At 39.9% G+C, this 26,802-nt stretch overlaps 1 protein-coding gene across 2 annotated transcripts; it reads right to left on the bottom strand.

Moving 5' to 3' along the window:
* Positions 1-70: 70 nt before the first annotated feature.
* On the bottom strand, positions 71-26,120 carry LOC130918020 (cytochrome P450 2G1-like). Of its 2 annotated transcripts, none has more exons than XM_057839870.1 (9): positions 25,873-26,120; positions 21,922-22,084; positions 21,642-21,791; positions 16,587-16,747; positions 16,313-16,489; positions 16,110-16,251; positions 5,541-5,728; positions 5,317-5,458; positions 71-994 (listed from the first exon to the last, which is right to left on the bottom strand). In XM_057839870.1, exons 1-9 carry the CDS (start codon positions 26,035-26,037, stop codon positions 813-815), a joined length of 1,470 nt encoding a protein of 489 aa, XP_057695853.1. In that variant the 5' UTR covers positions 26,038-26,120; the 3' UTR covers positions 71-812. The 2 variants fall into 2 exon arrangements, with proteins under 2 accessions (XP_057695853.1, XP_057695854.1); XM_057839871.1 differs by lacking the exon at positions 71-994 and adding an exon at positions 1,476-1,797.
* Positions 26,121-26,802: the final 682 nt, after the last annotated feature.

The raw sequence follows: 26,802 nt of genomic DNA, 5'->3' as shown, positions 1-26,802 counted from the left end.
TCATTATTAATATATTATTAATATTGCTAAAAAAAAGATTTTGTAAAAATTTTGTATACATTTTTAAAATCCTTACAACTATATTTTGCTTTTAAAATTGTGCTAGTTGTATTAGTTATTTAAAAACATTTTAGCTAGCTAATTTTTTAAATGTTTTAAAACCATACGAATATTACTGTATTAACACATCTCTAGTATGAAATGAATAATGTCACTCAAAAGTGATCAATATCATTTTTACACACCGGCATTTAGCTGAAGTTACATGAAGGTCTCTTTTATTGCCACTTGTCTCGAGAGGGTCTATTTTGTTTTTTTTGATGTGACATTTCCAATCACAAAATGTGGGAAATTCTTGTGACTAGCTGAATATATAAATGACACAGAAATTCAAGGGGTGGCTTCCACGTTTTGCAGTAACGTCTTTATTATATACTGTATTCTATAGATTCAGTAGTTATAACATGGCCTCTTTGTAGGTTTATGCTATTCCATTCCAATTTCTTGTTTTTTTTCATCATTCTGCTGAGAATTTCAATGATTTTATTGCTAGAAGGAAGAATAAACGAATGTTCATTCACTTCCAACCCTTTCACTTCCAACGGATTGGAGGTTTATCACCATCAATGGCTGCCAATGATTTAAGCTCTAAGGACTGAAATTGGTCGGCAAAGATGATAAGCGTTGTAGATAATGCATAAATTGTTAGATCGCAGAGAGGAGGATGGTCTTTGGAAAAATTTCTCTATGGTCCCAGGAGAACCCATTCGAAAAAAATAGTGCATTTGATATACAGGTTGTTTGTTCCTGTATCAGCGTGGCGTGGCAATGAGCAGGTGTCTTCGTGGCATGTTGGCGAAACTACTGTACTCTGGAGTAAGGTCCACTTTGTCTGGACCTCCCGGGCAGGAGAAGCTGAAATGTTGTAACAGCGATACGAAGAAGATGAACAGCTCCATTCGGGCCAAAGACTCTCCGACACAAGATCGTTTTCCTTGGAAAACACACACCAAGGTCATTGTTACTGTGAGGCATCACATGACTAGATGAATGGTATCTTTTAGAAATTAGCGCCCAACACCTGTCCCGGAACGTATCCGAGGATCTATGCTTTAACTAGCAGTATGGCCCGGCGCTGCTTGGGCAAAAAAGTGAAAATTGGCATTTTCTATGCTAATTTTTTGGAGTTTTTAATTCATTTTCCGCAATAAATGGAGATCTACAGAGATCAAACCCATCTAAGAACACTCCCGGGCACATAAAGTACAACTGTGTAAAATTTCGTCAAAATCCGCCCAGCCGTTTCGAACACGAACACACTGACAGCCACACAGACAAAATTGCCATTATAGAGATGAAGATATCCAGCCGAAATTAATCCTCTATTAATTTTCCGGAAAAATTTACATTTTTTAAAAAATACAGTGTCTAGTTGTGAAGTACTCGGAGCCACAACGTACATTACAGCTATCATAGAGAAAGCTCATCAGCATCTGCACTTCCTGCGAGTCCTTAGGAAGAACAAGCTGGATAGGAAGCTGCTGCTAGCCTTCTATCACTCTTCCATTGAGAGCATGCTAACGTACTGCATTTCCACCTGGTACGGGAGTAGCACTGCTACAGGTACAGGGAGAGGCTTCAGAGGACAGTCAAGACGGCGCAGAGGATCATTGGTTGTCCTCTCCTCTCCCTGATGGACATCTACTCCCCTCGATGCCTCAGCAGAGCTCTAAACATCTTCAAGGACAGCTCACATCCTGGTTTCCGGCTGTCTGAACTGCTCCCCTCTGGGAGATGCTATAGGTGTTTAAAAGCAAGAAAAAAACAGACTGAGGAACAGTTTCTTTGCTAAAGCCATCTCCACAACACATCACCCAATGTCCAATATTCATTTATATGCAATGTGCAAGACTTACTAAGTGCAATATTCAATGCCTCACTGTCAACTTCTGCAACTTAACGTCTTTTCACACATATTCTATGTGCAATACTTATTTACGTGCAATATTAATCTGCAATATTCAATGCCTTCACTGTGAACTGCTGCTACTTCAATTATTTGCACTGCCTGAACATAGGACTACCTCGTATTTTATACTATTTAGATTTTATACTTTAATTCTTACAAGCCACTTTCGAGATTTTACTTGTGCAACATTCAATTCCTCACGGACAACTTCTGCAACTTAACGTCTTTTCACACATATTCTATGTGCAATACTTATTTACGTGCAATATTAATCTGCAATATTCAATGCCTTCACTGTCAACTGCTGCTACTTCAATTATTTGCGCTGCCTGAACATAGGACTACCTCGTATTTTATACTATTTAGATTTTATACTTTAATTCTTACAAGCCACTTTCGAAATTTTACTTGTGCAATATTCAATGCCTGCACTGCCAACTGCTGCTACCTCACTTCAATTATTTGCACTGCCTGAACATAGACTACCTCATACATATTTTATATTTTATTTAGATTTTATACTTTATTCTTGCAAAACACTTTCGAGATTTTTTTTTTAACTTGTCCTGCACTGTAAAGGGAGATGCTCCACAATTTCATTTTACAACCGTATAATGACAATAAAGGGCTATTCTATTCTATTCTATTCTATTCTATTCTATTCTATTCTATTCTAATCATCACAGCACATCTGTACACGAAACCGTAACGTTTGAAAGCCAAATGCTACATTGCATTTTTTTTAGTAGCTACATGATCAAATAAAGATATTACTACCTTAGTGTAACCAACGATAAAATATATCTAAAATATCCGTGTGGCCAGACAAAAGAGCCCTGCATGCAAGAAATGAATGACTATGTGATCGATCTGGTGAGTTTTCAAAGCCTTTTGGCCACTTTTTTTGGTCAAAAGCGACTAGCTAGTTTTTTTTTCACTCACTAATTGCTTCTCCAACGACGTTATTCCTCTCTCCTACAGCGTGGGACACATTCAAAGTGCCAATAATGCAAATTTTTGTGTAGCGATCGCAAATGCTACTCGTTGACAGCCAATGAACACTTTTTTTTTCATTAATAACAAATTTAATTCTATAAATTATTTACACTTCGCCCTTACTAAAGTTGCTTTTTTTACAACAGAAAAGGTAACAGTGGCAGTCAGATACCATTTTAATTTTTTTTTCAGGTCATTCATTGTCAAGACAGAAACAGCACGGCAAAACGGCACACTAAAAAAATAAGTAAAAAATATCTGAAGGACCGTACCCCCCAACAAAATGTTTACTGCATTTGAAATGTGAATGGCTTCATCTTATTGGCGTTAAACGTCCGTGCAAGTTGATTAATTGTTCACATTTTTTCCTTCGAGTTTTTGGTTTCGGGAAACGTATGAAGAAAACATCCTTCAAATGTCGTAATGTCTAAAGTCGTTTCTACAAGTTCCATAGTAGCAGTGCATGATCGGCATGTTTGTTTTTAAAAGATTACCTGAGAAAACTACCAGAAATATAATGGTTTGTATGCGAGGTCGCGTCTATAATGCGACATAATGGTCTAAAAATACCGTTTGTGCGGTACGCTATTGCTACTTTCCATACTGAGGAGTTGGCAACACGGCTAGTGGCTAGCACTGGGGCTAGAGGCTAGCCGTGTTGCCAACTTGGCGATTTTCTCCCTAAATCCGGTGCCTTTCCAAAGCCTCTTGGCAACTTTTTTTTGCCGAAATCGACTAGCGACAAATCTAGCGACAAGTTACCATCATTTTGTTTTTTACTATTGCACTGGATTGTATTTCTGGTCCTTTTTGTTTGACAATGTTAAAAAAAAAAAAAAAAAGTTAGGGTAATGTTTCTTTTTTTTTTTTTTTTTTTTTTTTTTTGCATTTCCCACAATGTTATTCCTACGGTGGGTGAGAGGTGTCAGGCGAAATGAAAAGTCCAAACACTTTGCAAATAGAAAAAAGGCACGAACCCCAACCACAAACGCTTTGCAGAAGAAAAAAGCACGAATGCAAATTGCCACAACATGATCCCCAATTCCTAAAGCGCGATTGCAAATTGGCGGCAAGATGATGACCTGGAAGTAAAAAAATCAGATAAAATTTTAAAAAAGGACGACACTTTGTATTTTGCTATATGCACTTTGTGACCATCTCTACGGACCTCCGTGAAGTTGCACCCCACCCCAGTAGACACAAATTTATATAAAAATGATGTCAATTGTTTGTGCTGGTTTGTGCTGCTACGGTTTTGTAGATTTATGTAGTATTATGCTTTTATTGAGATATTAATTTCAAGTGGTGATGTCACTCGTAGCTTTTCCTTAGTTTAGCTCCTGCGGCTAACGGAGCGTACCGAATCGATCAGTAACAGAGGGGTGTCCAACAACTAGCACGAACGTAGCACAAACTAAAGGCACCACTTTGGGACTGTTTTGCAGCAAATGAGGGGCTTAGAGTGACATCATCACTCCAAATGAATATCCCGAGTCCCCCAATTTACTACAAAACGGACCCGAATTTGTTTGTGTTATAATCGTGCTAGTTTTTGGGACACCCCTCTGTTATTGATTAACCTATAAAACAATAGGAAATAAAAAATGAAAGCAGCACAAACAAAACTTACAGCACAAACGATTGAAATCATTTTTATATAAATTTGTGTCTGATGTGTCTAACTTCAAGGACGTCCACAGAGATGGTCACAAAGCACATATAGCAATATACAAAATCTCCTCTCGTGTACTTTGTATTTCGCCTCTAGGCCACCGTATATTCCTCTCTCCTACCACGTCCATTACAATTTCATGCAAAACGCCTATTGTTCAAATTAGGAGATAATGTCATCTAGCGACTTTTAGGACAGCCAATAGCTACTTTCCTTACTGGGGAGTTGGCAACACTGGTCACACCTTGCCAAATGATAACAGACGGACCATACGTCGCCCCGACAACAGTGGCCACGAATTCTTTAGCCCGGTCCAAGACTGGCGACACCCCTGGAAACCGCCCCGACAACAGTGGCCACGAACTCTTTAGCCCGATCCAAGACTGGCGACACCCCTGGAAACCGCCCCGACAGCTCGTCCAATCTGCCTCCCCACCTCCCAGGATCCTCAAAAAGACTGAACTTTTCCGTCAGAGGTCATCACTTGTCTGAATGCTGCTAGAATGAGACCCTGGGCCCAGTTTTCATCGTTGTTCTCATTATTTTTAAGTGTAGTCGACTCAGTTCGTGTTCTTGTAGTCAGATTTCGGATACAACAAAGTGAACGCATTGTGTTTGGCTCACAGGTCAATTGCCACAGTCCAGAACGCTTTCATAGGCTTGAGACTTTATGGTTTACCTGAAGAAAAAGGAATGAATGCCGCATTCTTCTTAAAGTTGCCGTTGTGGTCCAAGAAGTGCTGTGGATCGAAGGATTGAGGATGCGCCCACTGCGTTTCGTCTTTTAGCACAGAGTGCAGCAGTGGCACAATGATGGTGTCCTATTTGCGACCCGAGATTCAGACCAAGTCACGTCAAGCCATAAAAAACTAAGTTGGGACAAAAACACTATACTCACGGTACCTTTGGAATGGTGTAGCCACGAAAAGTGATGTCACGGAGCGTGTAGTGCGGCAGGCTAAAAGGGACAATGTCCAAGAATCGTTGCACCTCGTGAATGACAGCATCTGTGAAGGGCATGGACTTCCTGTCCTGCATGCAGACGCAGCGCTCTCGTCCGATCACGGCGTCAATCTCCTGCTGCATTTTCTCTGGATAAAAAAACAACCACAAAAGGCAAAGACGTTCTTTTAGTCAATTTGGATCACAAGTGTCAAGCTTGTGGCTCGAGAGCTAGATCAAGCACACCTTGTCATTTGCTACAGCCCGCTTCATGTTATTACCATATTTTTCGGATTAAAAGTCGCACTTTTTTCTTATAGTTTGGCCGGGGTTGCGACTTATTGTCCGGAGCGACTTATGTGTGAAATTAGCACATTATTATACAATTTCACATGTTATTTTTACACAAAACTGCAAGAGGGCGCTCAAGGCACTTGTGGTTACTTATAAAAACAACTGAGAAGGGCTGAACAAAATGGCACTAATTGAATGGAATGGAATGGAATATTTGGAACTGCAACTGGCGATGAATGACGTAAGCAATGTAGAAGAGGAAATGCTGCACTTTTTAAATCCAACGTTGGCGGAGTTGTTTAAAAGATACACCGAGGATGACGATTTCATTGGATTTAGTGTTTTGGTGTGACACTGATGGTTTGGTGAACTTGTTAGCATGTTCTTTATGCTATAGTTATCTGAATAACTCTAAATAGCTCTGTTACGTTAAAGTGCGTACGACAGGAGAAAAAAAGTTTTAAATAGCATTATTATGTTAATTAGAAACATATTTTGAGACGATTTGACTTCATACAACAATTTGGCAAAGCGCAGATGATGAGAAATTAGTCTTTTAATCTGCCAGTTAGCTACACCTATACCATTATAGGGCTCTACCGTCCCCAACAGGAGGATGAAGTCGGCAGGGTCATGGTTTCATCTGATTTACAATTCAGCCCATTGAGGGGGAATGATTCAGAACGAGGAAAATGTGACGAAAAGAGCCGAGAATATCACTCTTTCAGTTTCTCTACTCCAATATTTTTACAGTATATTCTTTTAATCCAAGTATTTTTCCCCAATAGCTAAATAAATGGTATTGTCATGACAAATAACAGTATTGTGCTAAATGGAATATGAAATAATAAAAATGCATTTATTCAGTACGACATACTGTAGCAAAATTACTCCATAATGGCCAAAACTGTCGACTTCACCTTTACTGTCGCACCTCCTGAACGATATTTTATGCCACCGAGCTTTTGTAATTTCCCTGCCCCGGCTTCGGAGAATGTAAACAAAACAAGAGGCGTGACAACTAGCTGACATGCTAACCTGAACCGAGTGATGTTTCAAAGTCTTCGAAGCGAAAAATCACACATAACTAGCCCGGATCATTTCATGCGGCGGCAGGGTTATCAATCGTCTTCGCCGATCGGCAACCCGCCTGGCGTTGAGCAAGTTAGAGCTCGTCGTTCCCCTGCTGAGAGCAGACGGTTCGTTTGCGGGGAAGCAGCTGGACGATGACCGCTGGACAAACCGGCCGACGTCGGAGGAGTGCGTAGCTGCCACATGGTCAACACGAATATGGCGTAAAATAATGCTTTGCTACACGGCAAAGACGTAAACAGAGAGAAATAGGCCTGAACGATTTTGGAAAAAACTTGTTGCGATTTTTGGGGGGGTTGCAATATATTACGATATTATATTGCGTGATTAAAAAAATATATATATATATAGTTTCTCAGTAAATTGAAAGTCTGGCCCAATAACGCTCAAAAATGTGGGCAACCACTTTCTCTTCCGCTATTTCGTTAGCTTCCACAAAATAGCCGAACCGCTCCGTGTACGAGCTCCACTGTTCCACAAGCTCATCAAAAGGACCAACAGAGCCGTTAACTCCCACCATAGCACCTGGTTATACAGCACCTTCACGCTCCTTTTGAAAACTCCGCTCGTCCTTCCCACGAAGTCACGAAGTAGAAGCAGAGGTCGGTGCCGTCTGTCCCCTGGAGCACCGCGACGCTCGGTAAACTCCAAAAACAGCACGTCCAAGCTGACGCAGGTCCAGACGTCCTCGTCAACACTTTTGTTATGTACTTCCTTAATGTAAGTACATGTAAGGCCGAGACTTGAATGGAACAACACTTCTTTATTCAGTGTGCTTCTCAGCATATAGACCCTACCCACCGACGTCACAAAATCACGTGCTCGCTGTATGGTTCCGCCCCCTTGTCCGTCATTTTGTGTCTGTATTATCAATGGTCTCAATTGATCGAGCAATTTATAATGCATTTCATGGAAGACCCGGTGCTTTCGGATGCCGTAAACTCACTTGATGCGTTGCATAAAAGGCGTTATGTGGAAAAGCTTCAGTTTATCCATTCGCCAGATCCATATTTGATACCTAAATCGATGTTTTTCGACCCGCTGTCTCCGCCGTATTTGCCTGACATCTGCCAGCTACCCTGATATGTACAACTATCTTGTCCACACAAAATCAGCCTATTCTCACGAAAGTTTGAAAAACTTTAAGAGCTTGGAGGCTTATAAATACTTCGTTGCTGGTTGGGTGAAACAGGTCCTCGTCCACGAAAATTCGGCACGAATCTATCTTGTGCTTGGAAAGGTGAGTTACGAAATTTTCAATTCAAAATCTTTTGTTATTGCTAACATCCACTGTCAAGTCTAATGTATTTCATGTCGTTTGTCAATGGAGTTAGGGCTTTTAATGTTTATATGGTTTAGTGATAGCACTCTCACTACATACATACGTGTATGTTGTCGGCGATTAGCCTAGCAATGATCTTAATTGTGGTTGTCAGCCCAAAACCCTCCAAATATATATTAAATGCATCTTACCAGATATAAAATGACTACTACATAATCTGTGGTAATCGTTTGGAGCCCAGTTTTCTCGTCGAATTGCAGCAGCCCATCTCGCTCTCTTCTCTCCGGGTCTCTCGGAATCCGGTAGAACTTCAAGTCTCTCCGTCTTCTCCGTCTATCTTCTCTGTTATTGCAACCGACCGCCACACACGCCTTCACCATTTTGATTATTAATGTTAACGAGCAGAAAAACACGTCGTAAATAGGAGGAATGTACGTAGCCGTAACAGGTAAACATGATGTGTTGACGGACAATTGGGCGGCACCAGTCAGGAGGAAGGAGTTGTGACGTCACGTGGGTAGGGTCACAGAGACATCACAGAGATTCCTTTTATACTGTAATACCACACCCACAGGAAGTGCACACTATGGCAACAGCAGTGTGACATAAATATGTCACAGTTTACTTTGTCATCGCTGTATTTGTGGCAACCTATAACACAAAGTTGCAATATGGATGGAAAATTTGACAGAACACCGGGCACACGAAGAACAATAAGCCGAGTATAGTGGTCTCCTGGCGGGGGGACGTGCAACAAGCCGCCGGTCGCAGGCCGAGTGAACAGGGAGCATGTCAGCCACAAAATGCAAGACACCACCGTATTAAAATGATCCCAGTATTTGAAATAAAAAAAAAAAAAACTCGATGTTTACTCACTTCCTCGTAAGTCCAATGGTCCCTCAGTTGTCGCACACTTGTTTTGGCCAATCTCGGGGTGAAAGGGAACTTTCTGAAACCCAAAAAGGCTCACACGCCTCTCCCTGGTGCAGCCACAAAACCCGGCAGCCGTTTGGCTGTCGTGATGCGAAAGATAAACAAATTAATCCGCAAAGTCAGCTGAATCCCCAGTCCTTCTGCACGCTATAAAGCAATGCTGTATTGTGAGATGCTGACCCGGGTGACGTTTAATTCGCATTCGTCCTAAACCCGAGACGGGAGCCGGAAGTCACTCATTTTCATGGCGCAGGATTCAAAAATTTAATATATGAAACACACATCTATGCGGTCCATTTCATTCAGGAGCATAAAAGACCCCGTGAAATATGAAATAAACATGCTTTTTCGTTTCATACGCACTTTAAGATTGCCATTTCTTCATTCGTTGTTTACGCGTCATGCGACGTGAGCATACCGTACACTTATTCAGACTGTTGTCCTCTATTTTTATTTTAAATTGTTTTTCAAGATGACATGTCTGTTCTTGATGATGGATTTTATCAAATAAATTTCCCCCTAAAATACGGTAGCTAAAAATTGAGGACTTTAGAATTCCTATTCATCCATTTTGTGACGCACTTAAAAAAAAAAAAAAAAAAAGTGTGGTCACAAATATTGTGATTTAATATTTTTATATTATTTCTGGAAAAATTGTATACAATATCTGTATGTGAAATTAACCCTGAAATCTAATTTGAGAAGGGGAAAAAAGTAAGTAGGAACAAAAGAGCGGAACTATAAAGTCAAAAAAGAGGTTGAAGATTCACAGTGATGTGAGGGAACTCGCTCATCTCCTCCCTTCAGAGGAAATTTGGGAAGAGAGCAGACTGGTTCGTGTCTTCTTTTCCTTACCTGCTTTGCCTGTGCTTTTCAGGTTTGTAACGTTTGGAACGAACTTCCAGCTTTATTTTTGGACTCACTAACACTTAAAGACATTAAGGTGTTCAATTTAGGCTATAAAGAATTGTGTTTTTTTTAGCGAACTTTAGTAGCAAATTCATGCGCTAACGTTAGCTACGCGCGAGCTAATGGCAAACGGCCAGTGTTGAACTGAATATGATACAGCTAGCTAACTATAAGGCTACGTTCATACTACAGGTCTTAATGCACGAATCCGATTTTTTGTCAAATCCATTTTTTTGGCGTGCCCGTTCAGACTGACTTTGTCCATTGAGACCGTTCAAGTATTACGCATGCGCACTAATTCGGAGTCCGACACGCGCTGAGCATGAAGACCCGCATGCGCAGAAGCATCAAAACAAATGACACACGTCATCCGTCATTCCAGGGATATCATATTTTGCTTTTCAAAAGGAGGACACAAATAACAGACATAAATAATCCCCGTTTAGGCTTATATTCAAAGTTTATATGGATCGATAGCATGCACGCACTGTCCCTGCATGTCACACACGTACGCGCAGTTTGCCCCGACTCTCGGCCGTGTAGGCAATGTTGAAATATTGCTCACTTGGAGCAGAGAGAAAACAGAGCATTCTCAGGTTTATCCTCAACCCATTTTTATCTTTTATGACTGTTGTCAAGCCCAGCCCTTCCCCAAAAGCCGTGCTCACTGCAAGCTAGGCGCTAATAACGCGCAGCGGCACCGCTACGGTAAGCGTCTCTCTCGCTATTTGATGACGTAATTGCTGCATGAAATCCGATTTGGGAGAGTGGACAGTACAGACCGCTGCAACAGTCTGGAAAAATGTGGCCCAGATCGGATTTGAACCACATACGAAAGTGACCCAGATCGGATTTGAAATGGTCCAGTTCTATGCGACTTGTCACGTTCAGACCGTCAAGTTAATGCCTCACTCGAGTCGGAAAAACACGAAAAAATCGGATTCGTGCATTAAGACCTGTAGTATGAACGTAGCCTATTAGGCTCGAGCGTATGACGTGGCACTCGCGAGGTTTCCGCCGCTATCGCCATTGTGGAAGCGAGAAACATAAACAGTGAGGCATTTCAACACAGGTCGCTCTTTAAAAATGGTTGAAAATTATTGTGCGGTAAAGAATTGCAACAACTGAACGAATAGAAAGGTACAGCTCGACGGAACACCATTGCGTTTCTTCCGGATCCCTACATGGAGAAAAGGCGAGGGAAAGGTCATATCTGAACTTACCAAACGTCGAAGAATGGCATGGGTGGCCTCGATCAGAAGGAAGGGCATAACGTTTGATTCTCCAGTTACACACTGAGTTTGCTCTATGCACTTCCACTCTGGTAAGTTAATTTCGTTTGTTTACACAAATTTCTGTAACTTTACGCCCTAAGTCGGCCTGTTGTTAGCTATAGCTACAGCTAAACAACTAGCATGCATACATGTGCATTGTCTTCATAAGACATAATTCCTGTCGTTGCTAAATGAAAAAGCTGTAATATTTTGACGTGAGAGAGTGGCAAAGAATTTGTACACAGGCTACATTTTATGCAACAAAAAATTTGTACATCCGTGGTCACAGACTAATGTAAACACACATTGCCTACCTTTGCTAGAAAGATGGTGTTGCCGTTTGCTATGGTCATAATGTGAAGATCCTGCACCCATCCGCAGCAAAACTGTTCGTAGCTTTGTAGTTAGTGATTTGTAGTTTCGGAATTGCTGATGAGTGTAGTAACATACACCAAACACTAAATACAGCATGATGTCCATTTCGCGTAGTGGTGGAAGCTTGTCGACATCTTTATTCCATTTGTGTTCGGCTTGCTCGTGAGGGTCAACATTGTTCACATCCTTAAAATTGCTCACATATCTGTCCTTCGCCGTGGTAACTACTTTCCTCTGTATCGAACTGGCAAGTTTTCCCTACATTTTTCCATCTTTGGCACTCGTAGTTCAATTATATTTGCCGTTAAGTTTAAATGTCCCGTGATGCAGACGTGCTTCCGCAATGGCTGCGTTGTTGCAAATTTCGCACGATCCCGTGCTGCTGTGACGTAAACGCTCGAGCCTAATTTCCACCCCCGACTTCAATTCTTCAGAACGATGTTAATGTGTGCAATGTGCATGTGTTGATATGTTATGTGGAAGAAAAAAAAAGACAATTGTTGTTACTGTCATTGTCCATAGGGAAAAAAAAGAAAACTTCCCAGCATAACACCTTTCAGGAAAAAGTGTGTTTTACCTACCTCATTTTGTTTTGTGATATGTTACCACAATGGACCATTTCAGTGTGAGTTATATAAAACACTTAAATGATAGCAATGATATTTTATGTTTTGAGGAATTTAGAAATTAGATGAAAATAATTTTGATTTTTGACATGCACTTTAAAAGTGAAAATTTTGTAATAAAGAGAGGAAATTTGGGAAGAGAGCAGACTGGTTCGTGTCTTCTTTTCCTTACCTGCTTTGCCTGTGCTTTTCAGACACTGCAAACAAATCTTTTTGTTATCCGGGAATCCAAGTTTTTGGGACCCGTAACGATTCACTTTCCGAGCCACCTATTCTCACCCGAGTCACGGGGTGCTGGAGCATATCCTGGATAACTTTGGGCAGTAGGCACTGGGTGTACCCCACCTACTAGGCGGGGTACACCGTGAATCAGCTGCCAGCCAATCGCAGGGCAGAATGAGACAAACAAGCACTCACGCACACACTTATAACTAAGGACAATTTAGAGTAGGCATGTCCCAGTCGCATATTTTTGCACCGAGTCCGAGTCACCTGATTTTTGAGAATCTCCCGATACTGATTCCAAACATGCTACTGTCCCACCGTGCTGCCTTCATAATGGGAATTATTTTTAAACAAGAATGACGTGGAAAATTTTTTGTCTTTATTCAGTGCTTCATTGAGTGAGTCCACTCACGCTGCTGAGAACAGCCTCTCACTTACACAATGAATTGCCACAGCACACTTTTTCAAATTTAACGATGATTGACACATTTGTGCCTTTGATCGTAGAGCTACCAAGCTTCTCTGGCAAGATCAAAACTACAAACCTGTATATCATCGTTATCTTAAAGTACTAAACGCAAGATGGAGAGTTTGGCTGCACTGCTTGTGGGGGGGGGGGGGGGGGGTTGAGAGACTGTGGCGCTGTACGACCATGAAGCAGAAAAATATAGATTTTTTTTTTTTTCAAATTAAAAACCCGATCCTGATCCTCTGAAAAATGGTTTGATTTCCGATCAAGTGATCCCTAATTTAGAGAGTTCGATCAGCCTACCATTAGGCCTGTCACGATAACAAATTTTAGTGTGCGATAAATTATCTCATAAATTATTGCGATATTATTGCGTCCCCCCCCCAATTTTTTTTTCAAAAAACAATTTCCAATAACACAGTGAGAATACAATATATATTAATAGATCAAGTACACCCATTTAAACGTGATAAATATTATATAAATATAAATATAAATACTTTTTAGGAAATCACGACTAAAAACAATAGACCATGCCTCTAAAGTAAAAGACAACAATATTAATACTGCACAGAAACACAGAATAAATAAAATGTGTTTTTGGAGAAAAAAAGATAAAATTACACTTAATAACTTAAGCATTTAGGCAAATAAAAACTTTTCCCCTCATAGCTTCTGCTATGGTGTTCCATAGGGATGCAACGATACAGTTAAGTCACGGTTCGGTACGAGTTTCGATACGGGGGACACGATTTTCGATCCGATTCAATACATTTAATGCTCTGTAAAAAAAATAACAATTATATTTTTTGTTTGTTTTTGTTGTTGTTGTTGTTTGTTTTTTTGCTAATGAGCAAAAATTAAATTGCCATCATATAAACATGCATTTTAGTGCATAATATTTATGTGCTTACTTCTTACTGATCTGAAAAAAATTTGTATAAAAGTGCTGAGAACAATCTTTACTGTTTGTAAAGTGAGGCAGGGCACACTGTTGATTGCTACAGCTCTCTTAGCAGCTAGGTTTACTACATGAGCAAGACATCCTATTTGTGGTCCGAATCCATCTGTGTCACGTACTGAATTAACAATATTTGCAACATTATCTATAGTCACTGGTATGGATTGATTTGGTCTTCTTAACTTCCATTCAGTCATGACAGTTTAGAATTCATCGATGTAGTATATGGACTACGCAGAGGTTGCGCTAGACATTTTCGTTGTCTGTCATTTTGACTGACAGGGTCATAAAAATCCGGTCATAATCTATTTTTACCCGTCACTTAAATTTTTAAAATGATAATGATGACATATTCAATAGTATTTAGTTTTCATTCATTTTTAATTAATATTGTAACGCTTGCTTGGCGGCAAAAAATTAGACACGGAAGTCGTGGTATTTTTCTCCCTCTTTTTACTCTGCTTACCACCAACAAAACAACAACTCCACCCCCAAAGAAAAAGAGGCAACTATATAGACCCCAATCACCAACGTCACACAATGATCTTAATTGTGGTTGTCAGCCCAAAATCTTCTAAATATATATTAAATGCATCTTACCAGATATAAAATGACTACTACATAGTCTGTGGTGATCGTTTGGTGCCCAGATTTCTTGTCGAATTACAGCAGTCCATCTCGCTCTCCACTTCGGGTCTCTCAGAATACGGTAGAACTTCAAGTCTCTCCGTCTATCTTCTCTGTTACTGCAACCAACCGCCACACACGCCTTCACCATTTTGATTATTAATGTTAATGAGCAGAAAAACACGGCGTAATAGTAGGCATGTACTTAGCGGTCATGTGTAAACAAGAAGAGCTGACGGATAATATGGCGGCTCCAGTCAGGGGGGTGGAGTTTTGACGTCATGTGATTGGGGTCTATACACAGGCGGCAATCTAGTCCACCAATTGGATGACGCGCTGGCACACCGGGTGCACCAATAAGAACCTCGCGTTGATGTGTCAATCACGGTGCCGCCGCCAGACCCCGGTGACGCTACAATATTCTGACAGAATAGCCAATGACGTCATGCATTAAGAGAGACAATAGCTAATTAATATGCTCACTCGCCACCCTGTGGTCTGGGGTGTGAATTGCAACCTGTCAAAATGACGGACGGACTTCAGTTTTTTCCGTCACCGTTTTAAAAAACCGGTCAACGACGGAAAATATTCGGTTAACGCGACCCCTGGGACTATGTGTCCCATAATCGCTCTGGGCTCACGTAGCCAATGGCATGGGACGTAGCACATCTAGTTTGCCATTTCATGATATCTAGTGTGTGCGCGCATTAATAAAGTTAGCAAGCGCCGCTGAAGTCACGTCTGCTCATTACTACATAACACCAGCATATGACAATCGACTTTCATAAACAGGACGAGTTTGAAGCACAGCGCTCTTAATTTCATTCAGCTGTTCGTTGTCAAAGCGAGGTTGTTCGTAGCAGCTAAGTCGGTAACAATGTTTTGGCGGACTTCGTTGTAAATATCCGGCGTTGTACTGAAAAATAGCCGCCCCATGTGGCGCGCCGTAGATGGTCCACAGTCACTCCGGAGCACTGACGCGGCCGGTATAGGTTGAACAATAGGATATAATGGGAACGATTGGCTCCGGCGCTAGTTTTTGCCGGAGCTGGAACAAAGATGCATTTTGCGCAGTTGGTAACGAGGAATCCGAGCTTTTAACAGCACGTCTGCCGCACGCGCGCATGCACTGCGTGTGCGATAAATCGCAGCGCAAAAATTACCACCTTCATTTTTATTTATCGCGCGATAAATGGAATTATTGCATATTGCGACAGGCTTACCTACCATTTAGTATGTTTTTGGGATGTGGAAGGAAACCAGAGTACTCAGAGAAAACCCATGCAGGCGCGGGAAGAACATGCAAACTCTACACAGGAAGGCCGGAGACCGTGACTGAGTCCACGATCCCAGAAATGTGAGGCTAATGTACTAACCACTCAGCCACTGTGTTCTTATTTTGATCTTAAAATTTAAATAGTCAGCATTTCTGGATGGATAGGAAGAGGATATTTGGTTGTTACCTTGTATTCCAGGATATTTGATGAGCACACTAAGTGCATACCGGATGGTGGAGCTACTAGTTTCGGTTCCTGCTATGAAGAGATTCATGACTGTGGCTACTAGGTTCTCGTAGAAGAAGTCAGTGGAGTCGCAGTGCTTCTCCTGGGGACGCAAACGGGATCATAACCTGTCCACATGAAGGACTCGGGCTATTTCTTCTAACCTGTTGGACACGGTTGAGGAAGCAGTCGATGTAGTCACGGGGCAAGGAGGGAACCAGCGAGTCCTGGTGCTGCCGGACTTTTTCCTTGATGAAAGATCTCACCACCTCTATTTGGGCGAACACCTTGTGATGGCGACCGGGAAGCCGCTCGGTCAGCCATGGAAAAATATTGTACATCTGTGGAAGAATCCAGTTGTTGGCATACTGAGCACAACTTAACAGATGTGAAAAATTGGCTGATTTGTGTTTGTCAATGGACTCAAGTGCAGCTCGCCTGCCCCAGAGGGCTGGCCACAAACTGGAGCATTTCAGAAACGATGGCCAGCAGCTGCAGGAAGTCGGCATCCTCGTAGTCATAACGTTGGCCGAACACTAGGCAGCAAATCACGTTGGACACGGAGCAGCTCAGCAGGAATGACGGGTCAAAGGGGGCAACTGGAGAAGTGATAGGAGAGAACATGGCACAACTGTGTCACACGCTGATGACATCATCAGAGGTAGCCAAGAAGAAATCAGACTGTTTAGAAAAAACTGAGTTGCTTACGCCATGTTTCCCTTTTATGTCCATTAAAAAAATAAAATAATTTAAATATGAAAATTGTATTTTGTAAACAATAGTCTTCGAAATCTTTTAAAATGTTCCAATTTTTCAAGATAAAAGTTAACTACTTTAACTACTAGTCCTGGATCTGATAGGAGGAGGAACTGGTTTGCTCAGTGGAAAGTTGACTTGCACTTGGTATGAGGGAAAACAACAGACCAAGCGTGGTCTCAAATTTTGACCCGTTTATAAAACATGCTGTCAAAATGAAAATAATTTTGAACGGGAATTTGCTAAATTATTAGCTTGCTAGCTTACATGTATTGGTTTTGAATTTGAAAGCAATTGCTATATTATCTATTCCGAATGGTTTGGTGAATCCACATGTGAAACTTGTGGGGTTCAGTACCTTTAGCAAGGTTAAGAACCACTGATCTAGACCAGTGTTTTTCAACCAGTGTGCCATGACAGATCGTCAGGTGTGCCACGGGAAATTGTCCAATATCGCATTGTTTTTTACATCGTCGGGCGGAGTTGCAGTACGAAGGAAAGAGTAGGTAAAAGGTTGAACTGCTCAAGAACTACTCGGATTTCTAGCCATCAGCCACCTTGTCAAGGACAGCAAGTTGGCTGATGGCTAGAAATCCGAGCATTTCTTGAACGTGGCACGAGAAACACCCGTTGCTTCAAAACAAGTCGATGGACTATTTTGTTCGACTTGAAAACACAGACAAACAGGCAACTTTTTTGAGAAAAACGACAAAAGTAAATGAGAAAGCCCTCAAAGCCCTGTTGCCAAACTTGTTGCTAAATCCCCAAAAGTCCCACGTTGTGGCAGAGACCAGGCATGCAAACTGGTTAGGGGTGAAAAAGGTGACATGGACACACGGCATGCGCTGAAAAGTGCATTTCATAGTGCAACCAGAGACATCTCGAATTAAACACAGTATATAATAATTTAACATATACAAGTCTAAATCTCTCATCCTGAAATCAGAACATATAAAACACATTAAGTAGCAAATTATACAAAATCTAAATTATAAAACATACGGTATGTCCCATTTGTATTAAGCAGAGAACAGCTGTACAGCATAAAATATGAATTTACAGGTTCAGTATAAATTCCATTCACTTAACTGTTGTGTGTTTAGATAGATAGATAGATAGATAGATAGATAGATAGATAGATAGAATAAAAAAATTACAAATCTTCAAAAGCATTAACTGTATAGATCATAACTTTATTTACATTCAACCAAAGCAATTAGTCCCATGGTCCTTTACTTCGATTGATAAGGCATCATACTGGATAAACAGAGGTACACTTGTAGGCTGTTTTATGAACGGGGGTGTGTACGAACAGCGCGGGAATGGGGGTACTTTTAAATGCGACCTGTAGCGGAGCTCTCCAGTTTGATAACTCTTGATGGCTAAACAAATGAAACGACCTCCACAACAAGGCAAAACTCTTCCCTTTCTGTAATTATCGGAGAATATAGAGGAGCCTTAAATAACTCGTTGTAAAAAATAACTGGTGACCATTCAGAACTTTACTAACAAAACCCTAATCATGACTTGTATGGAAGGCACTAGTTTATCACTCTAGTTACCTCATTGCTTATGATTTTTGTTTTTTTTTTAATCGTTAACAAGCGCTTTACAAAGGGGCCTTAAATAACTCACAATGCCAACTGGCGACAATTCAGATCCCAACTGACGTTCGCTAACTTTACTAGCAAAGCCCTGTGTGAAAGGCGCTAGTTAGCCCCTCCGCAGTTAGAGCTACCTTGAGTAACTGCGTTCTATGAGGCGGTGAAATATCGAGGACTATCTGAAGTCACATAATAAGAAATTAAGGTGACCAAACGTCCTCTTTTGCCCGGACAAGTCCTACTTTCACGTAGTATCCTTGTCGTCCGGGCGGGTTTTATATATTCATAAAAATGTCCGGTTTTTATGATTTTTCACAGGACCAATTTGAAGAGCATCCCTCCGGCCGCTGGGTGGCAGCAGTTGACATGGCTCCTACTAGAAGGGAGGGAAGGAGTAGTTCTTATTGTTTTTGTTGGCAGTTTACCCCTATCATGAGGCATTACCGCCATCTACTGGGTTGACAATTTGGCCACAACGGTTGCCCAGTTGTTAAGTTTTTTACGATAAATACGTATATAATGGCAACTGTTGACTTCTGTCGGAGCTTTGACTAAAACCCCGTTTGGTGTCGCATCGTTACGCTGCCGATGATTGTAAACTTTTATAGCAAAGTTTGATTTTTGCCTCAGCTAGCTATCAGTAAGCTAAATCACGCTAGGCATTATGGGAAACGTAGTTTTGAACTGCTACGTTTGGAAACATGCTGGTTGAATAGTTTGTCAGTTTATTTCGGTTATTTCTTGTGTGCAATCCAGAACATTGAATGAGAATATCAATTGAATGGGAATAACAATTCGTCAAGGACAATTGTCGTGATGGTAATTTATAAAAATGTTTAGTTGGAACATAGCCTACTGTGTGTATGTGTATTGACTGGACTACATTTCCATGGGTCTGCATTCTATATACAGTATATACTGTATATATATATATATATATATATATATATATATATATATTTTTTTTTTTTTTTTTTTCAAACTTCATTTTTCCACCCAGAGTGAGGGGGCACACTTTAAATATATTAAAGTGATATAGGCATCTTTGAGTGAATTTCGAGTAAAATTCAAGTATTTTGAGGCTGGGCTGAGTGTCCTCGTTTTTGGAAATCAAAATATGGTCACCCTAAATTAAGCGAATACTTGTGTTATAGACACCATTACAAGCGCAGGAATTGATTGAACGACACGATTGAATGATTTATGAAGACTATTATAGGCCATCACTCAAACTTTTAGCTTTAAGAAGTTAACAATTTTTTACATTAATCTAGGGCTGCAGCTATCGAATATTTTAGTAATCGAGTAATCGACTGAAAATTCTATCGAGTAATCGGATAAAACAAATATATTTTTAGGTGAAGAGCAATTATAAATATACATGAGAAAACAAGACATTTCATCTAATCTTGAACCATTTTCAGTCAATCAATGTCTTTATTTTCGATGTATATTGTTGAAAACAGCCAACAATTGCATCTCAGATGTAACTAGAATTTAAAAAAAAAAAGACTAATTCACTGCTTTCACTCAAAAAACTTTTAGATCTTATTAAAAAATATATATATATCTTACCTAAAAATGCCGTTACGCTTGATAACACACATCACTTAAAAGTTAGGATTTTTTCCCACGTGTTTAAATTGAATTTCTCTTTGTGTCAAGCCATTTTTAAGTTCTAGTTAAGTTTTAAGTTAGTCTAAACTGTAAGTCCCGATAGGATTTTGAGTTTTTGCAGTGTTCAAAATAAATGTATGATACAGGCTGTATTGGAGCACATTAGGGACCAGTGCTACTTGGTGTTTTATCAAGAAATGACTACTGGCTAAAATTGATAGTTAGCATCATTTAGTTTTTATTTTACACCCTCATCACTCCACAATGCTATGTTATGTTAAAGCCTGTATGTAAGACACGTTAGCCACGCATCGACAGTGGTCATAATTAATTGAAACTTAGCCCTCCGCAGGGCTAACGTTACGTGAGCTAGTAGCGACAGTAATGTTAATCTTATTTATTAGCGCTTAGCGCTCTTTATTAGCGCTTAGCGCTATACTGCTTTAAGATGGCGGCTGTTTACTAACGGTGCCCAGACGCGGCCGAGTCTGTCATATCGCATCTAGTTCAACATACATGTGATCTCAATGAGACGCACCAGACGCTACCTGTACCAACGTAGCATCGTGCGGGCTAGTATTTAGCAACGTCGGCGTCGTTTGTGGTGGCTGTCGGCTGCAGTAAGTTTTTTTTTTTTCTTCTTCCTCTCCGCACGTGACAGCGCGTTGTCCCGCATTAAAAGTAGTCCGAGCAAAGCGTGATGCTTAGAGCTGTCAAAATAAACGATTACTCGAGGTGAATAAAATTACTCGGATCAGTTTTTAAACTCGAGTTACTCGAGTTGCTCGAGTACTCGTTTCAGCTCTACATTAATCCCTTACCTTGCCGCAATTTCTAAAGGGTCCAGGCGAGAAGCTGGGATAGAGAGGGGTTCGGCCTCCTCATTGCTGATTGGTAATAACAGTGCTCCCGTCTCCCACTATTGTCAGTCATTTGTTGTCACGAGAAGAGAGTGGCGGTGATAGGTCTAGGTCATACGACTAGAGTGTAGTTTTGAGCATGGACTATGGTTTTGAAGTTAACGGTTTCACTCGCTCATTGACATGCCCCCCCACCCCCCCATCCCCGGATCTACGTGATTCAGAAGAATGACCCATTTTGATTTGAAAACGGCGAGATGCTCGGCCGTGACGCGGTTAAAGACATTGCTAAAGTCCGCCTGTCTGATAATTTGGAGCTTTTTAAGCCTAACTGCTATAAAAACGGAGAGAGACAGAGCTGTTGGAGAAGATTCCTGCCAGGATATTGGCTTTGTGTTCATCTAAACAGGCTCAAGTTTCACACTCAGTAAGTATAAATATTGATTTATTTAATTATTATATACAGTATTTATTTAACTTTTTTGGTGTGCCGCAACATTTTTTCCAATGTAAAAACGTGCCGTGACTCAGAAAAGGTTGAAAAAGACTGCTCTAGATTGTATATATTTAAACAAAAATATTACTATATTAACATCAAACTCAAATTGAAATTTTCATCCAATTATTCACACCCATACGTGGATTTAAAAGAGCACCTTTCTGCATCTGAAATCGTGCCACCAAGTGTGTGCTCTCTTCCTGGATCCACGCCTCCATCCCTGTTCGACCCATCCCAAAATCTCGCAGCGTCGTCAGCGTGAAACGTCGTAGCTGACGCCAGGTCTCACCATTGCTGAGGCCTAAACCTAAGTACAAGAAACATTAACGCCCCCCCAAAAACTCATAGACATCCCAGTATGCTTTATACGCCTGGCGGGCCACCAGGATTTACATAGGGTTATGGTTTCTGCCGGTGTTTGAACTTGGATGACTCACCATATCCTTGGGTGGCTTTGACGAGGAACGGCAGCTGCATTCTGCCTGTAAAATCGTTGGCGTTATCCACCAGAGCCTCTTTGACAGTCTCGTGGCCAACCAGGACCACTGTGCGTTGCCAGCCTAGGTGCAGCGTCATCACTGGGCCATACCTTTCACTCAGCTAAAAAATACCAATATGTGAATAAGCCGTTCCATTTTAACTCACTGGCTGACATTGACAGTTATAGACGAACCAGAATTGCACTAAAAATGAACTGTATTTACATTGAGTACACAGTAACTGTAATATACTGTATTACAACTTATAACACTCGAAATAAGAAAATTCATTCAAATTCAATAACCTTCCTACTGTTCTAACGGTTTTAAAGTTTATTAAGACTGGCTGCTGTTTGTGGTAGTAGACATTTTGCCTGGGGGGGGGACTTCAGAAAAAGAAGTGTTTTGTTAAAAAAAAAAAAAAAAAAGATTTACAAAAGAACAAACGCCCACTAAATATAGAAAATTAAATCGCAGCAAAAAACAATGAAAATCATGATGAAAAATTCAACGAAAAGAATAATAAGAAATAATAGTAACTAAATATAAAATATATTTACAAATTACTAGGGCTGTCAAACGATTAAAATTTTTAATCAATTTAATACTGCTTAAAAATTAATTAATCGTAATTAATCGCAATTCAAACCATCTATAAAATATGCCATATTTTTCTGTAAATTATTGTTGGAATGGAAAGATAAGACACAAGACGGTTATATACATTCAACATACGGTACATAAGCACTGTATTTGTTTATTATAACAATAAGTCAAGATGGCATTAACATTATTAACATTCTCTTTAAGCGATCCATGGATAGAAAGACTTGTAGTTCTTAAAAGATAAATGTTAGTACAAGTTATAGAAATTTTATATTAAAACCCCTCTTAATGTTTTCGTTTTATTAAAATTTGTTAAAATTTCAATCAAAAAATAAACTCATAGCTCGCCATTGTTGATGTGAATAATTACACCATGCTCACTCATTGTACTGAAAACCCATAAAATCAGTTGGACCCAAGTGCCAGCAGAGGGCCCAAACACCAAAAAACAAGTAACAAGCGGACATTACTGTGTGCTATCATTTTAATCAGTTTGAGCGGGGCATGTGCGTTAATTGTGTCAAATATTTTAATGTGATTAATTTTAAAAATCAATTACCGCCCGTTAACGTGATAATTTCGACAGCCCTACAAATTACACATTTAAAAAAGATAAAATTTATTAATAATGCCCTCCTTCCTATTTATTTTTCATATTTAAAAACTAAATTTTATTTTTTTAATTTCATTTAACTTTTTTTATTTTTTTAGAAATTTTAATTTCCTTTTACTTCATTTGTATTATTATTTTTTTACCTCATTAATTTTTGTATTTTAAAGAAAAATACATATATTTACAGTGATCCCTCATTTTTTTATGATTAATGGGGACCAGAACCGGCCCGATAAGAAAAAAAAAAAAACGCAAAGTAGCCCCACAAAAAAAAGAGAAAAAAAAATGTTTTGTTTTTTGTCTTCAATATATTTATTCAGATTTAGCTTTGGAAAGAGATACATATAAGACATGCTTTTTCACCTTTTCCCCCAAAGTATAATAATAAAAAAACAAAAAAACAAAAAAAAAACTTACTGCTCACTCACACACAATGAGTTGTTACAGCAACTGTCTAACAAGTTAACCGATGATTGACGCATGCGGCGCTTTGAAGTTCGTGTCTCTGGCAAGATCAAATCCAAATGTCTGTCAGTCATCGTTAACTTTAATAAGCAACTCCAGTGCACTGCCTGACGAACAAAGAGCAGGGAGAGGGAGAGGGAGACTGCGTTTTGCTCGAGACAGTTCATCTGTATTATTATAATTTTTTTTTTCATTTGAAAAAAAAAAATCCGCGATGGACTGATGGTACGATGTTTGAAGCACGTAGTAGCAAGGGATCACTGTAAATATATATATTATGATGATTTTTATATACATAGAGTGCCTTGCAAAAGTATTCGGCCCCCTTGAATCTTGCAACCTTTCGCCACATTTCAGGCTTCAAACATAAAAATATGAAATTTAATTTTTTTGTCAAGAATCAACAACAAGTGGGACACAATAGTGAAGTGGAACAACATTTATTGGATAATTTAAACTTTTTTAACAAATAAAAAACTGAAAAGTGGGGCGTGCAATATTATTCGGCCCCTTGTCTTTCAGTGCAGCAAACTCACTCCAGAGGTTCAGTGAGGATCTCTGAATGATCCAATGTTGTCCTAAATGACCGATGATGATAAATAGAAACCACCTGTGTGTAATCAAGTCTCCGTATAAATGCACCTGCTCTGTGATAGTCTCAGGGTTCTGTTTAAAGTACAGAGAGCATTATGAAAACCAAGGAACACACCAGGCAGGTCCGAGATACTGTTGTGGAGAAGTTTAAAGCCGGATTTGGATACAAAAAGATTTCCCAAGCTTTAAACATCTCAAGGAGCACTGTGCAAGCCATCAAATTGAAATGCAAGGAGCATCAGACCACTGCAAATCTACCAAGACCCGGCCGTCCTTCCAAACTTTCTTCTCAAACTAGGAGAAAACTGATCAGAGATGCAGCCAAGAGGCCCATGATCACTCTGGATGAACTGCAGAGATCTACAGCTGAGGTGGGAGAGTCTGTCCATAGGACAACAATCAGTCGTACACTGCACAAATCTGGCCCTTATGGAAGAGTGGCAAGAAGAAAGCCATTTCTCAAAGATATCCATAAAAAGTCTCGTTTAAAGTTTGCCACAAGCCACCTGGGAGACACACCAAACATGTGGAAGAAGGTGCTCTGGTCAGATGAAACCAAAATTTAACTTTTTGGCCACAATGCAAAACGATATGTTTGGCGTAAAAGCAACACAGCTCATCACCCTGAACACACCACCCCCACTGTCAAACATGGTGGTGGCAGCATCATGGTTTGGCCCTGCTTTTCTTCAACAGGGACAGGGAAGATGGTTAAAATTGACGGGAAGATGGATGCAGCCAAATACAGGAACATTTTGGAAGAAAACCGGTTGGTATCTGCACAAGACCTGAGACTGGGACGGAGATTTATCTTCCAACAGGACAATGATCCAAAACATAAAGCCAAATCTACAATGGAATGGTTCAAAAATAAACGTATCCAGGTGTTAGAATGGCCAAGTCAAAATCCAGACCTGAATCCAATCGAGAATCTGTGGAAAGAGCTGAAGACTGCTGTTCACAAACACTCTCCATTCAACCTCACTGAGCTCGAGCTGTTTTGCAAGGAAGAATGGGCAAGAATGTCAGTCTCTCCATGTGCAAAACTGATAGAAACATACCCCAAGCGACTTGCAGCTGTAATTGGAGCAAAAGGTGGCGCTACAAAGTATTAACGCAAGGGGGCCGAATAATATTGCACGCCCCACTTTTCAGTTTTTTATTTGTTAAAAAAGTTTAAATGATCCAATAAATTTTGTTCCACTTCACGATTGTGTCCCACTTGTTGATGATTCTTGACAAAAAATTAAAATTTTATATCGTTATGTTTGAAGCCTGAAATGTGGCGAAAGTTTCAAGGGGGCCGAATACTTTTGCAAGGCACTGTATATATTCCCCAAATCACTTTTTTTGTTAACTCATTGGCTGCCATCGAATATAATAGACGTACAAACCAATTTGACCAATCTGCTAGCCACGCTATTGCCGTCAATGGCAGTGAATCATGATCATGATCAGCCAGTCAAATGGATTTGAGGAGGCGATTTTTCAGCCATATTACAAAATACAAATAATTTAAATTCAAAATGATTGCTATGGGTTGAAAACTGCTCTTTTCTTACCTTTAAAGTATAGTAAATGTTTGTACACTCTCGTAAAAGACAATAAGTGTAATTCCGTAATTGTCTGACCTGAAGCATGCTCTTAAAAGGAACATGTTTGTCCAGTTGCGGCAGGTTTCCGAGCAGAGGAAACCCCAGTGGGCCTGGAGGAAGACGACCTGTCTTTTTGTTGTAAAGTAACCACAGCAGAACCAAAAGCAGCACCAGCAGCAAAATTGATCCAGAAAGCTCCATGACACCTACACAACTAGGGATTACTCTCAAATGGCAGACAAAGTGTAAGAAATTATATGACTCCAAATTGCACCTTCACCCAGTCGTCATCGGCCAAAACAAACACAGGTCAAGTTAGCAACATGCACAGCCACGTAGCTGAAATTGAAATAGTCACAAAGGTTAACATTTCTTGGACTTACATTGTTTTTAGTTTATAACATGCAAGAGTAAAACTAAATCTAAATAAATCCAAAACTAAATTTTATTTAGTAAAGTAAGCTGGCATGAAGCCTTATATAACTCTATAATGCATGAATTATTGTTATTATCATTATTTTAACTCTTACATTGGTCATCTCCTGTGCTATTAGGTGTATTCATAACTGAAAATATATAAGCATTTTTGCATTTCAACAAATTAAAACAAAATGCAATTCATTGTGAGTTAACTATGGACAGCACGCGATTAATCTTTTAATCGCTTGACGTCACAAGTATTAAAATTTGATGAAATAATGGGTTTTAATATGGAAAATTTTGATTAACGACGGCACTAGTTTATACAGAAAGTCAGTACTTATAACATGGCTTTTTGCAGGCTTGTACTATTAGAACTTAATTAGTTTATAAAACACATTTAAGGTGCTTCTCTCTTACATCCTTCTGCTGTGAATTTAATTGAGTTCATGACTAGTTTAACACTAGTAGACCTCCAATCCATTTCAACGGGGGAGGGAACAAACCCTCCCAATTCAAATAGATTGGACAGGATAGGGTTATAGA

Source organism: Corythoichthys intestinalis, chromosome 6, assembly GCF_030265065.1.
Source record: "Corythoichthys intestinalis isolate RoL2023-P3 chromosome 6, ASM3026506v1, whole genome shotgun sequence".
Classification (NCBI taxonomy): Eukaryota; Metazoa; Chordata; class Actinopteri; order Syngnathiformes; family Syngnathidae; genus Corythoichthys; species Corythoichthys intestinalis.
This window is presented reverse-complemented; position numbering and strand designations above follow the sequence as displayed.